The sequence below is a fragment of the Leopardus geoffroyi genome, chromosome D1 (assembly GCF_018350155.1).
Source record: "Leopardus geoffroyi isolate Oge1 chromosome D1, O.geoffroyi_Oge1_pat1.0, whole genome shotgun sequence".
Classification (NCBI taxonomy): Eukaryota; Metazoa; Chordata; class Mammalia; order Carnivora; family Felidae; genus Leopardus; species Leopardus geoffroyi.
The window spans coordinates 56,997,960-57,015,124 of NC_059329.1; the positions used below are offsets into that span (position 1 = coordinate 56,997,960).

Sequence of the window (17,165 nt, forward strand, 5' to 3'; positions counted from 1 at the left end):
CTTGAAACCTGTGGATGGTGATGATGATGATGATGATGATAACAGTTACAACTCTTTCTTAAAAGTATTTAAATCCATCTACGCCTCTGGGAAAGATTGTATTTAAACTCTCATGCGCCCACACATTAATTACAAGTGAATACCACACTATTAATGATCAGTTAACACATGATTATTAGTTCACACCCATGAATTCCCTGGGTGATAATAATAAAGCAAAGAATAGGCATGGAGTGGGGAGGAGCAACTAGGAAAAAGGAGAGGGAGAGGTAGTGGGGACAGCACCAAAGCAGAAGCACAGCTTCTCATATGGAGCTTGATTCACATCCCATCTATACTTCCGTGTGACCTGGTGCTAGTCACTTAATCTCTCTAGGTCTTGAGACTCCTATGCTTGTAAAATGTAGATAATACCTATATAAGATGACCAATATGAAGAACTACTCAAAAGTGCTTTATAAACTTTAAAGCACTATATAAGTAAAAATATTAAAACTTTCGATGTCTTCACAATTTCACTTATGGCTTTGCTATCACTATAACAATTAGAATCACTATCATTAACTTTTTGTTAATTATGGTTATGTTGATCATGGTGACGACAGTGGTAAGCAGCATAGACGACTCTGGCACTGAAACCCAAACTTTCACACAAACCATATACTGGGAACTAAGGATAGAGAAGGATTAGATACAGTTCTGCTTTGGTGTTGTTCATGTTAGCAGAGAACTCAAGCTATTAATTGCTACTCCATATAATCCTCCCTGCTCTCTTACTGGGAAAGAGTATAGTGTAGCCTGGACTTTGAAGTGTAATGTGCTTTGACACTTACTAGCAAGTCATTTTATCTCTGAGTCTCTTTTTTCTGACTTGTAATGAGGATAATGCCACCTATTTCTCAGCATAAAAGAACAACATAATTCCAAAGACTCCAGTTAATTCAGTGCAGCAGGCAGCCATCAGTGAACCCCAGAAAGAGGCCTCCCTAACTCATTTATTTATTCCTAACAATTAATATTTAAAAAGCACCCATCCTTTGTCAGGCCTGTTGAGATCCAGCACTCCAAATCCCTCTCATTGTACACACGGGAAAACTCAGGCCCTCGGAGGGGAATAAACTTATATTAGGCCACTTAAGTTAGTAGCAGCAAGCCAAGATTCAGGTCTCCTAAGTTGCAGCTCGGGACTCTCTACAACCCATACAACCCTTTCTGGTAAGGGCTGCCCCTGGCTCGGTTCCCTTTCATCTCTAAGATGGTAATTCTACGGTTTAGGTTTGGCTTCGTTGGAAGGAAAACAAAAATAGACTAGCCAAGAATACTCTCTGGCCATGTCTGAATTCCCGGCCCACTGGAGGGCTCTGACTCAATATTCCCCTCAGACTGGATTTCCTAAGCCCAGGCGGTGCCGCCGAACCTGTCCCCACACTCAGAGTGCCCCACTTTTCGGGAATCTCTGCAATGTCGCAGTCCCGCTCACCTTCACGGGACCCCGGCTCCTCCATCTCTCTCGGAGCAGAGCTGGGCGCCGGGCAGCTCTCAGGTCTCGGACACCGAAGCGCGGGAGAATGAACCACGCAGGGGGGAGAGGGAGAGAGACTGCGGAAGACACGGAAGCAACACGAAAACTGAAAAAAAAAAAAAAGGGCGACACGGCCACGGAGAGAAGGAAACACCGACAGACCCGGACGTCCAGACTACCCAGCCGGGAAGCAAAGGCGGGGACGCGCGAAGACGGCAGCTGGCCGGCGGTTGGACCCGCAGTTGGCCGCTGCCCAGAGTCGGCCCCGCCCCCACGGGACGGGGGCAGGCGAGGCCCCGCCCCCTCGCTGCCCCGCCGCCACAGTCCTTTCTCTCCCGCGCCCCTAGCCCAGTCCCAGACACCGTGTGGACCTGCCCCTTGCTCTCCCCGACCACCACCGGCTCCAGCTTAGCCCCGAGACTGGCTTTGGCTCAGGCCCTGGGCCTACCTCTGCTCCCGTGGGCCGGGCAGCAACCTGGCTCCGCCCCCCACCCTTCCATTTCCTCCCCCTTCATCCCTCCCCTCAGTCCCCTTGCCCCACGCTCGTATCTATTGGTTGCCTGTCAGCTCATAGGTATCACCGCCTAAAATTTCCCCGAACAGCCTGGGAGTCCAGCAAAGGTTCCGGCCCGCAAGAAAGAACTCCACAAAAAGAACCAAAGATCCAGCGCATTAGACGAACCCCTCCCCCCTAAAAAAATTAAAATTATGTTATTTTATACGTGTGTACATGATTATATGTTGACAAAATAATAGTATTATAATCCATTGAATAAAAACCCATGAGTTCATATTGACATAATTCTATAGAATTCCAATTAATAAATGTGGACTCTGCTCAGACGATTTGAACACAATATAGCTTATTCTGAACACCTGCTTTTCTTCTGAGTCTGGAATTTTGGTACATGCCAGGCAGAGGGTGCCGACATACCAGTCCCCAGATTCCCTAGGCAGAAACATGGTGCACATGCTGCATTTTCCTTGCTGGGGGAAAGTGTGCTTAGTGCAACCCCTCAGGAGAAGGAGAGAGCATACGAAATACACATGGATTCCTTCAGACTCCACTTGTGTCTTTTTCTCTTATGATCCAATGTGTCTTTACTACATTGCTGTAATAAAGTTGCTGTGAGTGCAACTATTAGGCTGAGTCCCATGAGTCCTTCTAGTGAGTCTATGAACCTAGGGGTGGTCTTGGGAACCCTTAACCAAATACCATATATAGTTTTAAAACTTGTAAAACAATACCATATAGTGTTGAAGAAAATGCATAGAAATAATAAATACTAAATTCAGGGGAGTAGTTACTTCTGAGAGTGCAGGGAGTAGGACATGATTAAGGATACCCAAGGGACTAATTTTTTAAGGTGGTTCATTTTATTATTCTGTAAACCTTATTATTTGTCTAAAACATTTGTTTTTAAAGATTGGCTCCCACAAAGTCCTAGGGCTCTTCACCCAGACTTCTCCAAACTCACAATCACCAATTCTGTAGATCAATCATCAAGTCAATTTTAGAAAAATATCTAAAGCTAATGCCAGATTTCTGTCAATTCTTTGACTGGTGGTCTTGGTCTTATGCCTGAGACAGTGAGTTGCAATCTCTATATTTGGAGGCGATAAGATCTTGGCTCAAATCCAGACTTCCCACTCCCTACCTCAGTGACCTTGGCAAGTTATTTAACTCCTGTGCCTCAGTTTTCTCATCTGTAAAATGGGCACTCTTGGCACTAATCCTCATTCATGGCTCAAATGAAACAAGTTTCACTTCCTGTAACCTCCTAGGCCTCCATGTTAAAATAGTTACTCCTCTTCCAACCATCACAGTACCTTACAGATCACTTCTGATGAATTGTTTGCCACTCTATTGGCCACCCTGATTAATCTGACAGAAATGGGACTTAATTCATCCTAAAAGGATAGTATCAACAAAACTCCAAGCAACAGGATGAGACCAATCTGCAGAACTGACTTTACCCATACCCAAGAGCCAGGGCTCAACTAGGTAGAAAAACAAACAACATAAAAAAACAAAAAACAAACAAACAAGAAAACCAACCAACCATAAGCCATCAAGGTCTGCTTTAGAAAGCTGGGTGCCATTCTCTTATATCTGTATTGACCTTAAACCCGGCCTGAGGCATTAATCTGGGTACAGAGAATGTATTAGTGTTTGCAGACTCTACCTGGGCCCACAAGGAAGTCAAGGGCAATTCTATTATCCATAACCACATTGGCCAGTGAACTGAGGCTCACCCAAATGCCTTCCAGGGCTGAGATGGTATCATTCTTGCCTTCAGCTAAAGTCAGGGATGAATTTCATATCAACATTTCAAATAGGATGACCCTCAAGATAGGATAACTTCTTGCAGAACGTGCATAAATAAATCAGCCAACCCTCCAGGAAGTTCCCCTATGTAACCAAAGGCAGCTTCATCTTGGAGGAATCTCTACAGTCATCTGAGGGCTACATGATCTAATGGTGGTTCTTCTTTAAACACTTGAAGGTTGCTTATGACCCTCCCTACGGAACAAGGCACCATGTTTTCAGGGAGGGGGCAAGTTAATGCCTGACTTCCACATAGAAGGTATAGTCCTGAGGTCATATGTGATACCCTTGTTTACAATTGTTGGGCCCTCCTAACTGGGACCTATTATCAATTAGGGGACACAGGTTGACAATGTCACTAATGAGGCCTCCTGGTACCTGGTAGGCTTCAGAGTCCCCATCCACTTAAGTATGATTGAAACCAGGCCTTATTTTTGGAAAGACGGTCTGATGGCAGTTGGCCCAAACTGTCCCATATGTCCACACCAACAGTGAGGTGGCATTTGTCCACCCCATAAGGAAACAGCAATAGCTACAAGAATGGGGGTGACGGAGACATGTAGAGGTTGTGCATTTTATAGAGAGGAATAGGAGCTGCAAGTGCACCTGATGTTTCCGATAGACTTAGCAGTAGGTTAAAGGGAATGACTATCAAATTGTGGTCAGAGCCATCTAGTGGGGGATGTCAAACCAAGTAGTCAGTCAAGTTTATGGAGTTTGCAACAGCTTGGTAGAATTGTACTAGGCCATTTTCCTTTCAGAGAAAGGCTCTAGAGGTGACTCTTTTTCCAAATGTCATGATCTAGGACCATGTCAAACCAACGAGAGAATCCAAGTGCCTGAAACAGAATTCAATGAGAACCAGAATTCAATGTCACTAGGCTGCCACCTGGAAGTTGTAGTAACAAGGTTGGCCTGGGGAGGCTGTTAGGGCAAATATAACATCATGCCTAACAATGGTCAGGGCTGAAAACAGAATTTTTAGGATAAATCTACACAACACTCTCCAATCCCTCTCATTTTGATCATTACACCATAAGCAGCTATGAGAGTTCATTTTATGCATTGATTTGACTGGGACACGGGGTCCCCAGATATTTGATTAAGCATTATTCTGGGTATGCCTGAGGATGTTCCTTGATCAGATTATCATTTGACTCAGTAGATCCAGTAAAGCAAACTGCCCTGTCAAAAATAGGTGGGTTTCATCCAATCTGTTGGAAACCTGAATAGGACAAAAGTTGGGGTAAAGGAGAATTCACTCTATCTGCCTGTCTTCAAGCCAGGAAATGAGCCTTTTCCTCCTCCTGAACTGGAACTTATACCATCAGTTCTCTTGGTCCTTAGGCCTTTAGATTCAGATTGGAACTACCCCACAGGCTCTCCCGATCTCCAGCTTGCCAAGAGCAGATCCTGGGACTTTTCAGCCTCCATAATCACGTGACCCATTTTCTTATAACACATCTCTTTATATATTCATGAACATATTCATTCTTTTTTTTCTGGAGAATCTTAATACTGCAGTAAAGACAAAGTGACCACTTTCTGGGGACAGCCACATTCAGTGGCCAAACTGCTTTACAAAGGTGTATTGACCAGGACAAGGTAAGTGAAGTAGTCAGAAATCTTGTGACTGTAGGCTGTTTTTTCAGTAGGCTGTCCCAACATTCAACAATAGTCGATGCCTGTGGATGGAGGAGTGGAAAGTCAATCAAATACTTTGATTATCAGCCCTCTGCTGTTGAGTGGTTTTCACAATAAAGATTCACCACTGTCAGAATGTATATGGTCAAGGAAAACAGAATCATGAGACAGATTAGTTTCAAGATCAAAACAGGGTAGAGTTGGCTGATTGACTAGAACAGCAACACTGTAACCTGAAAAAGTATCCTGTTGAAGCACTATTGGTAACCTCAAGAGGGGAACCAAAGGCCTGACAGAGTTAGTCAGCCAGAAGTGGATGGAGGCCATGCCTGGGCTATGTGGCTTCACTCATGGCTAGACTAACAGGACTTTTTTTGTTTTTTTAATGTTTATTTATTTTGACAGAGAGAGAGAGAGAGAGAGACAGAGCATGAGCAGGGGAGGGGCAGAGACAGAGACATAGAATCCTAAGCAGGCTCCAGGCTCTCTGAGCTGTCAGCACAGAGCCTGATGCGGGGCTCGAACTCAAAGACTGCGAGATCATGACCTGAGCTGAAGTCGGAGGCTCAACTGACTGAGCCACCCAGGTGCCCCTAGACTAACAGGACTTTTAACAGGAGTCACAAACCTGGCATGTAGTGGTAGCCTCTGAACCAGAAGCATAAAACTTTTACTCTGTGCCCAGGCTATGATGGTGCATGTAATGTCATATCTGGTATGATGATGGATACAGGCAATGATGGTGGCAATCTGAGTGGTTACAGGCTCCGTCAGCAATTTGATTCCAGTTGGTCTTCAGTGAATAAGCCCCCACTGTGAGCATCTACATGAGTGATCCAGACAGTTCAACTAATAGCTGCAATTCATTTTTAGTTTGTGGCCCCCAAGAGTGTCTTTAATCTGACAGTCTATGTCTGCCAAGTGATAGACCATAGCCCGAGTCAGTAAAAATATAACACGTTTGGTCCCTAAGGAATGCTTAGGACGAGGGTCATAGCCTTCAATTCAGCCCATTGTGCTGACCAGCCTTTACTGTAGTCAGTTTCCAGAAACATCACTTGACACCGACAGCTCTTAACTTAGCTGGACAATAAGTGAACCAGGCCCAGGCATCTGACCGGGAAAGTCTCTGTAATCAAGGGCCCTTTTGAGCCAGTGGCTTTGCTTCTGGCAGCTGAGTCTTGGAATACAGTCTTTCCAAAGGAGTGGGTATCACTTTTTCAAGTAAAACTAAGATGGGCAGTGGCTGCATCCCCAAAATGCATCATTTCCATTTGACTAGGGAAGGCTGCTGGGCTTTTTGTTAATTTCAAGTTTGAGTTCGTGTAACCCAAAGTGGGGATGTTAGGCCAGGTACCAGGCTTCTACAGGTCGGACGTCATTTCAACAATAGCTCAGTAGTAGCCTCCCAGCTGCCCAACTTTTTCAAAGGGTGTACTTGGTGCCTGCAAAGGATACGTGGCACTGCTATATTAGGAAATGGGCTGAGTACTCCAGCAGTCACCAAGTTCTCACCTACCTAAAGCTGTTGATTTTCCTTTCTCACCTCTTAGGATTCTGTATTTTGTTATGCTACTCAAGAGGAAACAGGAATCACTTCTCTATAAGCAGTAGTCCCTGAATGGGAGACTTGCAAACTTTCACATTTCAATTTAATGTATAATTGCTGTCAATAACACATTACTGTGAAAGCCATACAACAGTAACACTGAGCCAGTGTAGAGGCTCCCCTACAGTTATTTAGTTTTCCTTTCCTACTGCAGACTTTGCCCAAACCCTGCCAGGTGAAGTCAAGCACTCCCCCACTCCCCCCACCAACTACAGGCACTCAGACCAAGCAATCTGAGACGGATACTGCAAGGCACAGCCACAGCCACCAAGAAATCATGTTCCAACCCAAGAGTTTGAGGAAGTCACAGGAGCAGGAGAGGCTAGCCTGCAGGGGGCAGCTGGGTCAGCAGGAAGGTCTTTTCTCTGACTCCTGCTCTGGGGTCAGTGCTGCCTCTTCCCTAATGTACCTCTTGGCTCTGAGGAGCACCTAGGGTTCAGGGGCTATTTTTTTGTTTGCCCACCTTGCATACTACCATGGATCTGCCCCACAGTCCTTGGTACTTCTGACCATTCCTGTGCCCAGGGCTCCCTGTGCCCATGGGACCAAGTAGGATGGTGACTTAGATGCTTATATTCAGTAGAGTTGTTAAAAGGGAGTCCCTCTCCTCCTCAAAGATCCCCAACATAAATAGCTTCTTTCCTTAAAACAAAGGGAGAAAAGGATCAGGGGTTATAGAGACTGGCCTTGTGTCAGTAAACAAGGTCATGTATTTACTTTCACTTCAAATGGCTACCTGCTTGGTCATAACAAACTCCTAATATATTTGGTCCATTCAAAATCTGTATCTTTATTGCCATTTATTTCACCTTCAGGGAACCCTCTACTCATCAGCCACAGCCATACAGCCTTCAGCTGGGGCCACAGACTTGCTGCCTTGTTTTCAAAACATTCTTTCCTCCTCCTGTCCAGAAAAGAGTGAACAACAACCTAAGTACCATTTGGGCAATGTGTTTCAATCCTACCTCTCGCTGTTTTGCCTCAAAAATTTCATTAACAGGTGGGACAGTGAAGGACCCTTACCCACTTGCTCAGCAGTATTTCCTACCAGACCCCAGGTTATTTTCTCACATCCTCTCACCCGACCCATGTCCTTTCTCTTGTAGAAAGCCATGGCTACCTGTATCCTGTCCTTGTTACCCAAACTGTCGGAGTAGCCTATGAAAGGGCTACAATTTTATCCTACTTGCAACTAACAGGTTAGCCTATTATTTTATCATGGATACTGGTAGAAGACATGAGAGTCCCAGATCAAACACAAAGAACTTTTACACTTACAGGAAGCAATGTGAGCAGGTTTGTGCTAGTTCTTCAAGACCCCTCCCCAACAAAAGTGACTTGGGGTAGGTCTAGATAGATGGATGCCTACACATGCAGGGGGATGTGTCACAGGAAAAGAACGCTGAGCTTGGGAGATTCAACATTTTTATAGTGCAAAGTAGGGAAGAGACATTACTTCAATTCTCAAGATTGCTTACTGCCAGAACACTAAGATATGCCCCAGGAAGTGGTCAGGGTCTTACATTCACATGAAGTGAGAACATGCAGGGGTGCTCAGGGCTCATGGTAGATTGCTTCTCCTAACAGTTCTTCATTCTCTAGTGGGTCCCCTTTAACAGCATTATAAGCCAAATCCAGGGAACTAAGAGCTTGAATACTACTCAATATTCATCAATGGTTTCCCATTGTCACAGGGTTTGACACAGGGAACTCTTCCCAAAGGGCCAAAGCTCCCTCAGAGCAGTCAAGACCCCTTGCAAAAAGTTCCCAGTCCTTTACTGTGGTCTCTGAACAGATCTAAGCTTGGCCTGATAAATTGTAGGGGGGGTTTGGCTGTTAAGACAACTCAACAGTTGCCATTCTTCCTTAATAGGCATTCTGTACCCGAATCCCTTCTCTCGCAAGCAAACCAGCTGAAGTTTAGAAAATTCACCTGGTTTCTGCCCACAGAAGTAAGGGATTTCCCTCTTTTCATGCTCCTGTAGGGGTGTGTCTGTAACTGCTGTCTGAACGGAGGAGGAACCTGCTGCCCACTCACGATGAATATTAGTGTCACTAGTTATAATAGGGTGGAGAGCCAAGGCTGCCAGATTAGTGAGGAAATCCATTAATGGTGGGATTCACCGACTGGAAATAAGCAACAACCAGGGCACCTTCTGAGCAACTACCTGCCTCTGAACCTACTTTCCCAGTACTCAGAGCTTGCAACCATCTTCTCCAACCCTATTTCTAACAGGGAATAATGTATTTAAATGTATTTATGGATTTCCGGAGGAGACAAGATAGCAGAACAGCATGGAAATTTTTTTTGTGTCTCGCGTCCGTGAAATACAGCCAGATCAACACTAAACCATCTTGCACCCCTAGAAAACTGATTTGAGGATGAACACAACAATCTGCACAACATGAACCACAAAATTAAGCAGGTACGCAGCGCGGACAGGTGAACTGGGGAGGAGAGAAGCCGCAAAGGGCAGGGAGCTGTTTTTGCTTGGGGACAGAGATGAGGAGGGGGGGCGGGGAGTATGAGAAAAGCACCCTCCTCCCAAAGCAGCTGGAGAGAAAGTGGAAAAGTGGAAACAGCCGCAGGGACTTAACTAAAAAAGGGAGAAAGGCGAGGGTTTAAATTCCATTAAGGCTCTATAAACAGGGGGAGCAGAGTCTGAAACTCCACAGCTCAATACCTGGTGGTGCTCTGGTGGGAAGGGCGAATCTCCAGGAGCAGAATAGTGTCCGGGAAGTCCACAGGCCACACAGAGAGAAGCAGTTCCATTGCTGAAAGGACATTTGGTAGAGACTGTGTGGCCGGCTGGTCGCAGCAGACCCCAGAGAACACCCACATTCACTGGTGCTGGAACAAGGTCGTTAAGGGTGAAACCTGGTACCAGATGTATGTTGTGATTTTCCATAATCCCTGAAACGCTGGTGCTATATGATCGTGTTAACTTTTTCTGGGGCAGGCTGGCACCCAGTTGCAGTCTCCGGGCATCAACAGCAGCACAGTCCTGCGAATATTCCTGGGTGTGGCTGGCACTGGCCATTGCTCAGTGAGCCCCTCTCCCAAAGGATCTGAGCGGGTCAAAGCCACAGTCCCTCAGAATTGAGGGGTCAGGAAATACAGCCGCATCTGAGATAAAACTGAGGAGAGAGGTGCCTCCTGGCAAACTGAAGGCTTGGTCACAGACAGTGTAAAAGCAGGGAGTGGACAGAAGCCGGAGACAAAGGATGGGTGTGCGATTGCTGGTTGGGGAGAGCACAGAGTTCCCACACTTGCGACTGAACAGCTGGGCGACGCCATTTTCACTCGTCCCGCGCATGCGCATACCCACCTACAAGCACCATAACAATGCACCCAGTAAGGTAAGCAGTGCCATCTAGTGGAGAAGAGAGCGTTTAAACTAAGCCCCGCCCAACTGGGCCAACCTCACTTTTCAGGAACAACACAAATCTCGCCACCTGCTTAGTTTATGGACTATAAAGTGCTTCATAGTTTGACCTCTAGGGGAAAACGATGTAGTTTCAATCGTATTTCAGTCTGTTCACTGGTACATCTATTCAAATTTTTTTTTCTTTTTCATGAATACAGAAAGAGAAAAAAATTATTTTTATTTTCAATTTTTATTAAAAATATTCTTCCTTATTATTTTCTACTATATTTTTTACTTTTTAAAAATTTTTTTTCAACGTTTATTTATTTTTGGGACAGAGAGAGACAGAGCATGAACGGGGGAGGGGCAGAGAGAGAGAGGGAGACACAGAATCGTAAACAGGCTCCAGGCTCTGAGCCATCAGCCGAGCCTGATGCGGGGCTCGAACTCCCGGACCGCGAGATCGTGACCTGGCTGAAGTCGGACGCTTAACCGACTGCGCCACCCAGGCGCCCCTTTTTTACTTTTTTAAAATATTTTTCAAATTCTATTTTACTTCCATCATTTCATTTCACTGTATTCATTTTCTCAAATTTTCAAATGTTTTTTTTTTGTTTTTCTTTTTTATCCCTTTTTTTTTCCTAATCTATTAAACTCCTTTCAAGAACCAGACCACAACACACCTAGGATCTATATTATTTATTTGATTTTGTGTGTGTGTTGTTTTTAATTTTTTAATTTTTTTTTACCTTACCAATTCCTTTTCTTCAAAATGATGAAACGAAGGCATTCAATCCAAAAGAAAGAGCAGGAAGAAATGACAGCTAGGAACTTAATCAACAAAGATACAAGCAAGATGTCTGAACCAGAATTTAGAATCACGATAATAAGAATACTAGCTGGGGTCAAAAACAGATTAGAATCCTTCTCTGCGGAGATAAAAGAAGTAAACACTAGTCAGGATGAAATAAAAAATGCAATAACTGAGCTGCAATCTCGAATGGATGCCACAGCAGTAAGGATATGAGGCAGAGCAGTGAATCAGCATTATAGAGGACAAACTTATGGAGAATGAAGCAGAAAAAAAGAGAGAGACTAAGACAAAAGACCACAATTTAAAAATTAGAGAAATCAGTGACTCATTAAAAAGGAACAACATAAAAATCATAGGTGTCCCAGAAGATGAAGAAAGAGAAAAGGGGTAGAAGGGTTATATGAGCAAATCATAGCGGCAAACTTTCCTAACCTGGGGAAAGACACAGACATCAAAACCCAGGAAGCACAGAGGACTCCCATTAGATTCAACAAAAACCGACCATCAACAAGGCATATCATAGTCAAGTTCACAAAATACTCAGGCGAGGAAAGAATCATGAAAGCAGCAAGGGGAAAAAAGCCCTTAACCTACAAGGGAAGACAAATCAGGTTTGCAGCAGACCTATCCACAGAAACTTGGCAGGCCAGAAAGGAGTGGCAGGATATATTCAATGTGAACTGGAAAAATATGCAGCCAAGAATTCTTTATCCAGCCAGCAAGGATGTCATTCAGGATGTCATTCAAAATAGAAGGAGAGATTAAAAGTTTCCCAAACAAAAATTAAAGAGGTTTATGACCACTAAACCAGCCCTGCAAGAAATTTTAAGGGGGACTCTCTGAGAGGAAAAAAGATTAAAAAAAAAAAAAAAAAAAAAAGATCAAAAGCAACACAGACTAGAAAGGACCAGAGAACACCACCAGAAACTCCAACTCTACAAGCATCATAATGGCAATAAATTCATATCTTTCAGTACTCACTCTAAACGTCAATGGACTAACAGCTCCAATCAAAAGACACAGGGTAACAGAATGGATAAGAAAACAAGATCCATCTATATGCTGTTTACAAGAGACCCACTTTAGACCTAAAGACACCTTCAGATTGAAAGTAAGGGGACAGAGAACCATCTATCATGCTAATGGTTGACAAAAGAAAGCTGTAGTAGCCATACTTGTATCCTTGATACTTGTATCAGACAATCTAGACTTTAAAATAAAGACTGTAACAAGAGATGAAGGGCATTATATCATAATTAAGGGGTCTATTCACCAAGAAGACCTAACAAGTGTAAATATTTATGTTCCAAATGTGGAAGCACCCAAATATACAAATCAATTAATCACAAACATAAAGAAACTCATTCATAATAATACCATAATAGTAGGGGACTTCAACACCCCACTTACAGCAATGGACAGATCATCTAAACAGAAAATCAACAAAGAAACAATGGCTTTGAATGACACACTGGACTGGATGGACTTAACAGATGTATTCAACATTCCATCCTAAAGCAGCGGAATATACATTCTTCTCCAGTACATATGGAACGTTCTCCAGAATAGATCACATAATGGCACACAAATTAGCCCTCAACAAGTACAAAAAGACTGAGATCATACCGTGCATATTTTCAGACCACAATGCTATGAAACTCGAAATCAACCACAAGAAAAAATGTGGAAAGATAACAAATACTTGGAGACTGAAGAACATCCTACTAAAGAATGAATAGGCTAACCAAGCAGTTAAAGAGGAAATTAAAAACTACATGGAAGCTGATGAAAATAACACCACAGCCCAAAACCTCTGGGACGCAGCAAAGGCAGTCCTAAGAGAGAAGTATACAGCAATCCATGCCTTCCTAAAGAAGGAAGAAAGGTCTCAGATATACAACCTAAACTTAACACCTTAAAGCTTGGAGCTGGAAAGTAAAGAGCTGGAAAAAGGGCAGCAAATAAAACCCAAAAGCAGAAGGCAGGAAATAATAAAGATTAGAGCAGAAATCAATGCTATCGGGGGGGGGGGGGGGGGGGGGGAAGAGAGAGAGATCAATGAAACCAGAAGCTGGTTCTTTGAAAGAATTAACAAAATTGATAAACCCCGAGACAGTTTGATCAAAAATAAAAAGGAAAGGACCCAAATAAATAAAATCAAGAATGAAAGAGGAGAGATGACAACCAATACAGCAGAAATACAAATAAGAGGAGAATATTATGAGCAATTATACACCAATAAAATGGGCAATATGGAAGAAATGGACAAATTCCTAGAAACCTTTAAACTACCAAAAGTGAAACAGGAAGAAATAGAAAATTTGAACAGACCCATAACCAGTAAAGAAATCGAATTAGTAATCAAAAATCTCCTAAAAAACAAGAGTCCAGGGCCAGATGGATTTCCAGGGATTCTACCAAACATTTAAATAGTTAACATCTATTCTCTTGAAGCTGTTCCAAAAAATAGAAATGCAAGGAAAACTTCCAAGTTCGGTCTATGAAGCCAGCATTACCTTGATTCCAAAACCAGACAAAGACCCCACTAAAAAGGAGAACTACAGACCAATTTCCCTGATGAACATGGATGGAAAAATCCTCAACAAGATATTAGCCAACTGGATCCAACAGTACATTAAAAAAAATTATTCACCACGACCAAGTGGGATTTATACCTGGGATGCAGGGCTGGTTCAATGTCCACAAAACAATCAATGTGATTCACCACATCAATAAAAGAAACGACAAGAACCACATGATCGACTCAATAGATGTAGAGAAAGCATCTGACAAAATACAACATCGTTTCTTGATAAAAACCCTTAAGTAGGGATAGAAGGATCATACCTTGAGATCATAAAAGCCATATATGAAAGACCCAATGCTAATATCATCCTCAGTGGGGAAAAACTGAGAGCTTTCCCCCTAAGGTCAGGAACAAGACAGGGATGTTCATTCTCGCCACTGTTATTCAACATAGTATTGCAAGTCTTAGCCTCTGCAATCAGACGACACAAAGGAATAAAAGGTATCCAAATCGGCCAGGAGGACGTCACACTTTCACTCTTCACAGATGACATGATACTCTACATGGAAAACCCAAAAGATTCCAAAAAAAAATTGCTAGAACTGATCCATGAATTCAGCAAAGTGGCAGGATATAAAATCAATGCACAGAAATCAGTTGTATTCCCACACACCAACAATGAAGCAACAGAAAGAGAAATCAAGGAATCGGTCCCATTGACAATTGCACCAAAAACCATAAAATACCTAGGAATAAATCTAACCAAAGAGGTGAGAAATCTATACACTGAAAATTATAGAAAGCTTATGAAAGAAATTGAAGACACAAAAAAATGGAAAAAGATTCCATGCTCCTGAATAGAAAGAACAAATATTGTTAAAATGTCAACATTACCCAAAGCAGTCTACATATTCAATGCAATCCCTATCAAAATAACACCAGCATTCTTCACAGAGCTGGAACAAACAATCCTAAAATTTGTATGGAATCAGAAAAGACCCCGAATAGCCAAAGCAATCTTGAAAAAGAAAACCAAAGTTGGAGGCATCACAATCCCGAACTTCAAGCTGTATTACAAAGTTGTAATCATCAAGACAGTATGGTACTGGCACAAGAACAGATACTCAGATCAATGGAACGGAATACAGAACCTAGGAATGGACCCACAAACGTATGGCCAACTAATCTTTGACAAAGCAGGAAAGAATATCCAATGGAATAAAGACAGTCCCTTCAGGAAGTGGTGCTGGGAAAACTGGACAGCGACAGGCAGAAAAATTAACCGGGACTACTTTCTTACACCATACACAAAAATAAACTCAAAATGGATGAAAGACCTAAATGTAAGACAGGAAGCCATCAAAATCCCAGAGGAGAAAGCAGGCAAAAACCTCTTTGACCTTGGCCGCAGCAACTTCTTACTCAACATATCTCCCAAGGCAAAGGAAATAAAAGCAAAAATGAACTATTGGGACCTCATTAAAAAAAAAAAAAAAGCTTCTGCACAGTGAAGGAAACAATCAGCAAAATGAAAAGGCAACCGACAGAATGGGAGAAGATATCTGCAAATGACATATCAGATAAAGGGTTAGTATCCAAAATCCATAAAGAACTTAAATCAACACTCAAAAAAACAAATAATCCAGTGAAGAAATGAGCAGCAGACATGAATAGACCCTTCTCCAAAGACATCCAGATGGCCAGCCGACACATGAAAAAATGCTCAACATCACTCACCACCAGGGAAATACAAATCAAAACCACAATGAGATACCACCTCACACCTACCAGAACGGCTAACATTAACAACTAAGGCAACAACAGATGTTGGCGAGGATGCGGAGAAAGAGGATCTCTTTTGTGTTGCTGGTGGGAATGCAAACTGGTGTAGTCACTCTGGAAAACAGTATGGAGGTTCCTCAAAAAATTAAAAATAGAATTACCCTACGACCCAGCAATTGCACTAGTAGGTACTTATCCAAGAGATACAGGTATGCTGTTTCAAAGGGGCATATGCACTCCAATGTTTACGGCAGCACTATCAACAACAGCCAAAGTATGGAAAGAACCCAAATGTCCATCGATGGATGAATGATAAAGGTGATGTGGCATATATATATACACACATATATATACATATATATATGTGTGTGTGTGTGTGTGTATATATATATATATACACACACACACACACACACAATGGAGTATTACTCGACAATCAAAAAGAATGAAATCTTGCCATTTGCAACTACGTGGATGGAACTAGAGGGTATTTTGCTAAAGCAAAATTAGTCAGAGAAAGACAAATATCGTATGACTTCACTCATTATCAGGACTTTAAGATACAAAACAGATGAACATAAGGGAAGGGGAAGCAAAACTAGTATAAAAACAGGGAGGGTGACAAAACATAAGAGACTCTTAAATATAGAGAACAAACAGAGGGTTGCTGGAGGGGTTGTGGGTATACATTTCCAGCTATAAAATAAGTCACAGGATGTAAAGTACAGCATAGGGAATATAGTTAATATTATGATAACATTGTATGGGTTCAGATGGTGAGCATTGAGCATTTTAGAATGTATGGAAGCATCGAATTACTATGTTGTACACCTGAAACATAATATTGTATGTCAACCATACTTCAATTTAAAAATAAATAAATAAATTGGGGGAAAAAATAAATGTATTTATGCATTTCAAGCTCTCATTCTGAATCAGGGGCCATAGATAACACCAGACTGTGAAAAAGATCCAGGGCACAAAAAAAGGTTATGAATCCTTGCAATTATTCTTAAAGTAGTTGTCGATATCAGAAGTCATCTGAGTTGAGCACATGTACCTTTGGGCTGGGTTAAGAATATTCTATTTCATGAGGCTGTCAGCAGCAACAGGATGGATAAGCTCTACAAAGAATATTGTGATTTAGCAGTATTCTCAGATGGTTTCCCTCAGGGAGACAAAGTTTGGGCTAGGGAGAGGAGTGTCCAGCCAGGGGTAAACAGTTGTTGAGAGAAAGGGCTCTCAACTTAGGAGGAACCTGGACCCCCAAAAATACCACTGGTGTGTATTCAAAGGAACTCTGCATTTTCTGCCATTCTATCAGGTTGTTCCGAAGCAAAAAGACTGTTTCTAAAACAAAGATATGTAAAAGCATCAAACATTAAAAACATGTTAGCAGTTGAAATTTGCAAATAACATTAGATACCTTTCCCCATTCTCCTCACAGTCTTCTATATTTTGGAAGATGCAAGTCCATCCTAGGTGGGTGTGGGGAGTTGACAGCCAGGAGGAAAATGTGATGGGGGTCAGAGTTTCCCAGTGGGAGGGGTGCTGCAGACCTACTCAAGAG

At 42.7% G+C, this 17,165-nt stretch overlaps 1 protein-coding gene across 6 annotated transcripts in view; it reads right to left on the minus strand.

Annotated features, from left to right (window-relative positions):
* Nucleotides 1-17,165, minus strand: part of NEU3 (neuraminidase 3) — a 32,073-nt gene that overhangs the window by 13,696 nt on the left and 1,212 nt on the right. For 3 of the 6 annotated variants that reach the window (XM_045484028.1, XM_045484027.1, XM_045484032.1), the window contains exons 2-3: nucleotides 9,789-9,955; nucleotides 1,481-1,599 (exon numbers count right to left, since the gene is read on the minus strand). In XM_045484028.1, the coding sequence (XP_045339984.1) occupies nucleotides 1,481-1,599; nucleotides 9,789-9,946 (277 nt within the window). In that variant the 5' untranslated portion in view covers nucleotides 9,947-9,955. Of the gene's footprint in view, nucleotides 1-1,480; nucleotides 1,600-1,970; nucleotides 2,468-9,788; nucleotides 9,956-17,165 lie in introns of those variants that run through there. The other 3 variants (XM_045484031.1, XM_045484030.1, XM_045484029.1) reach the window with 3 other exon arrangements.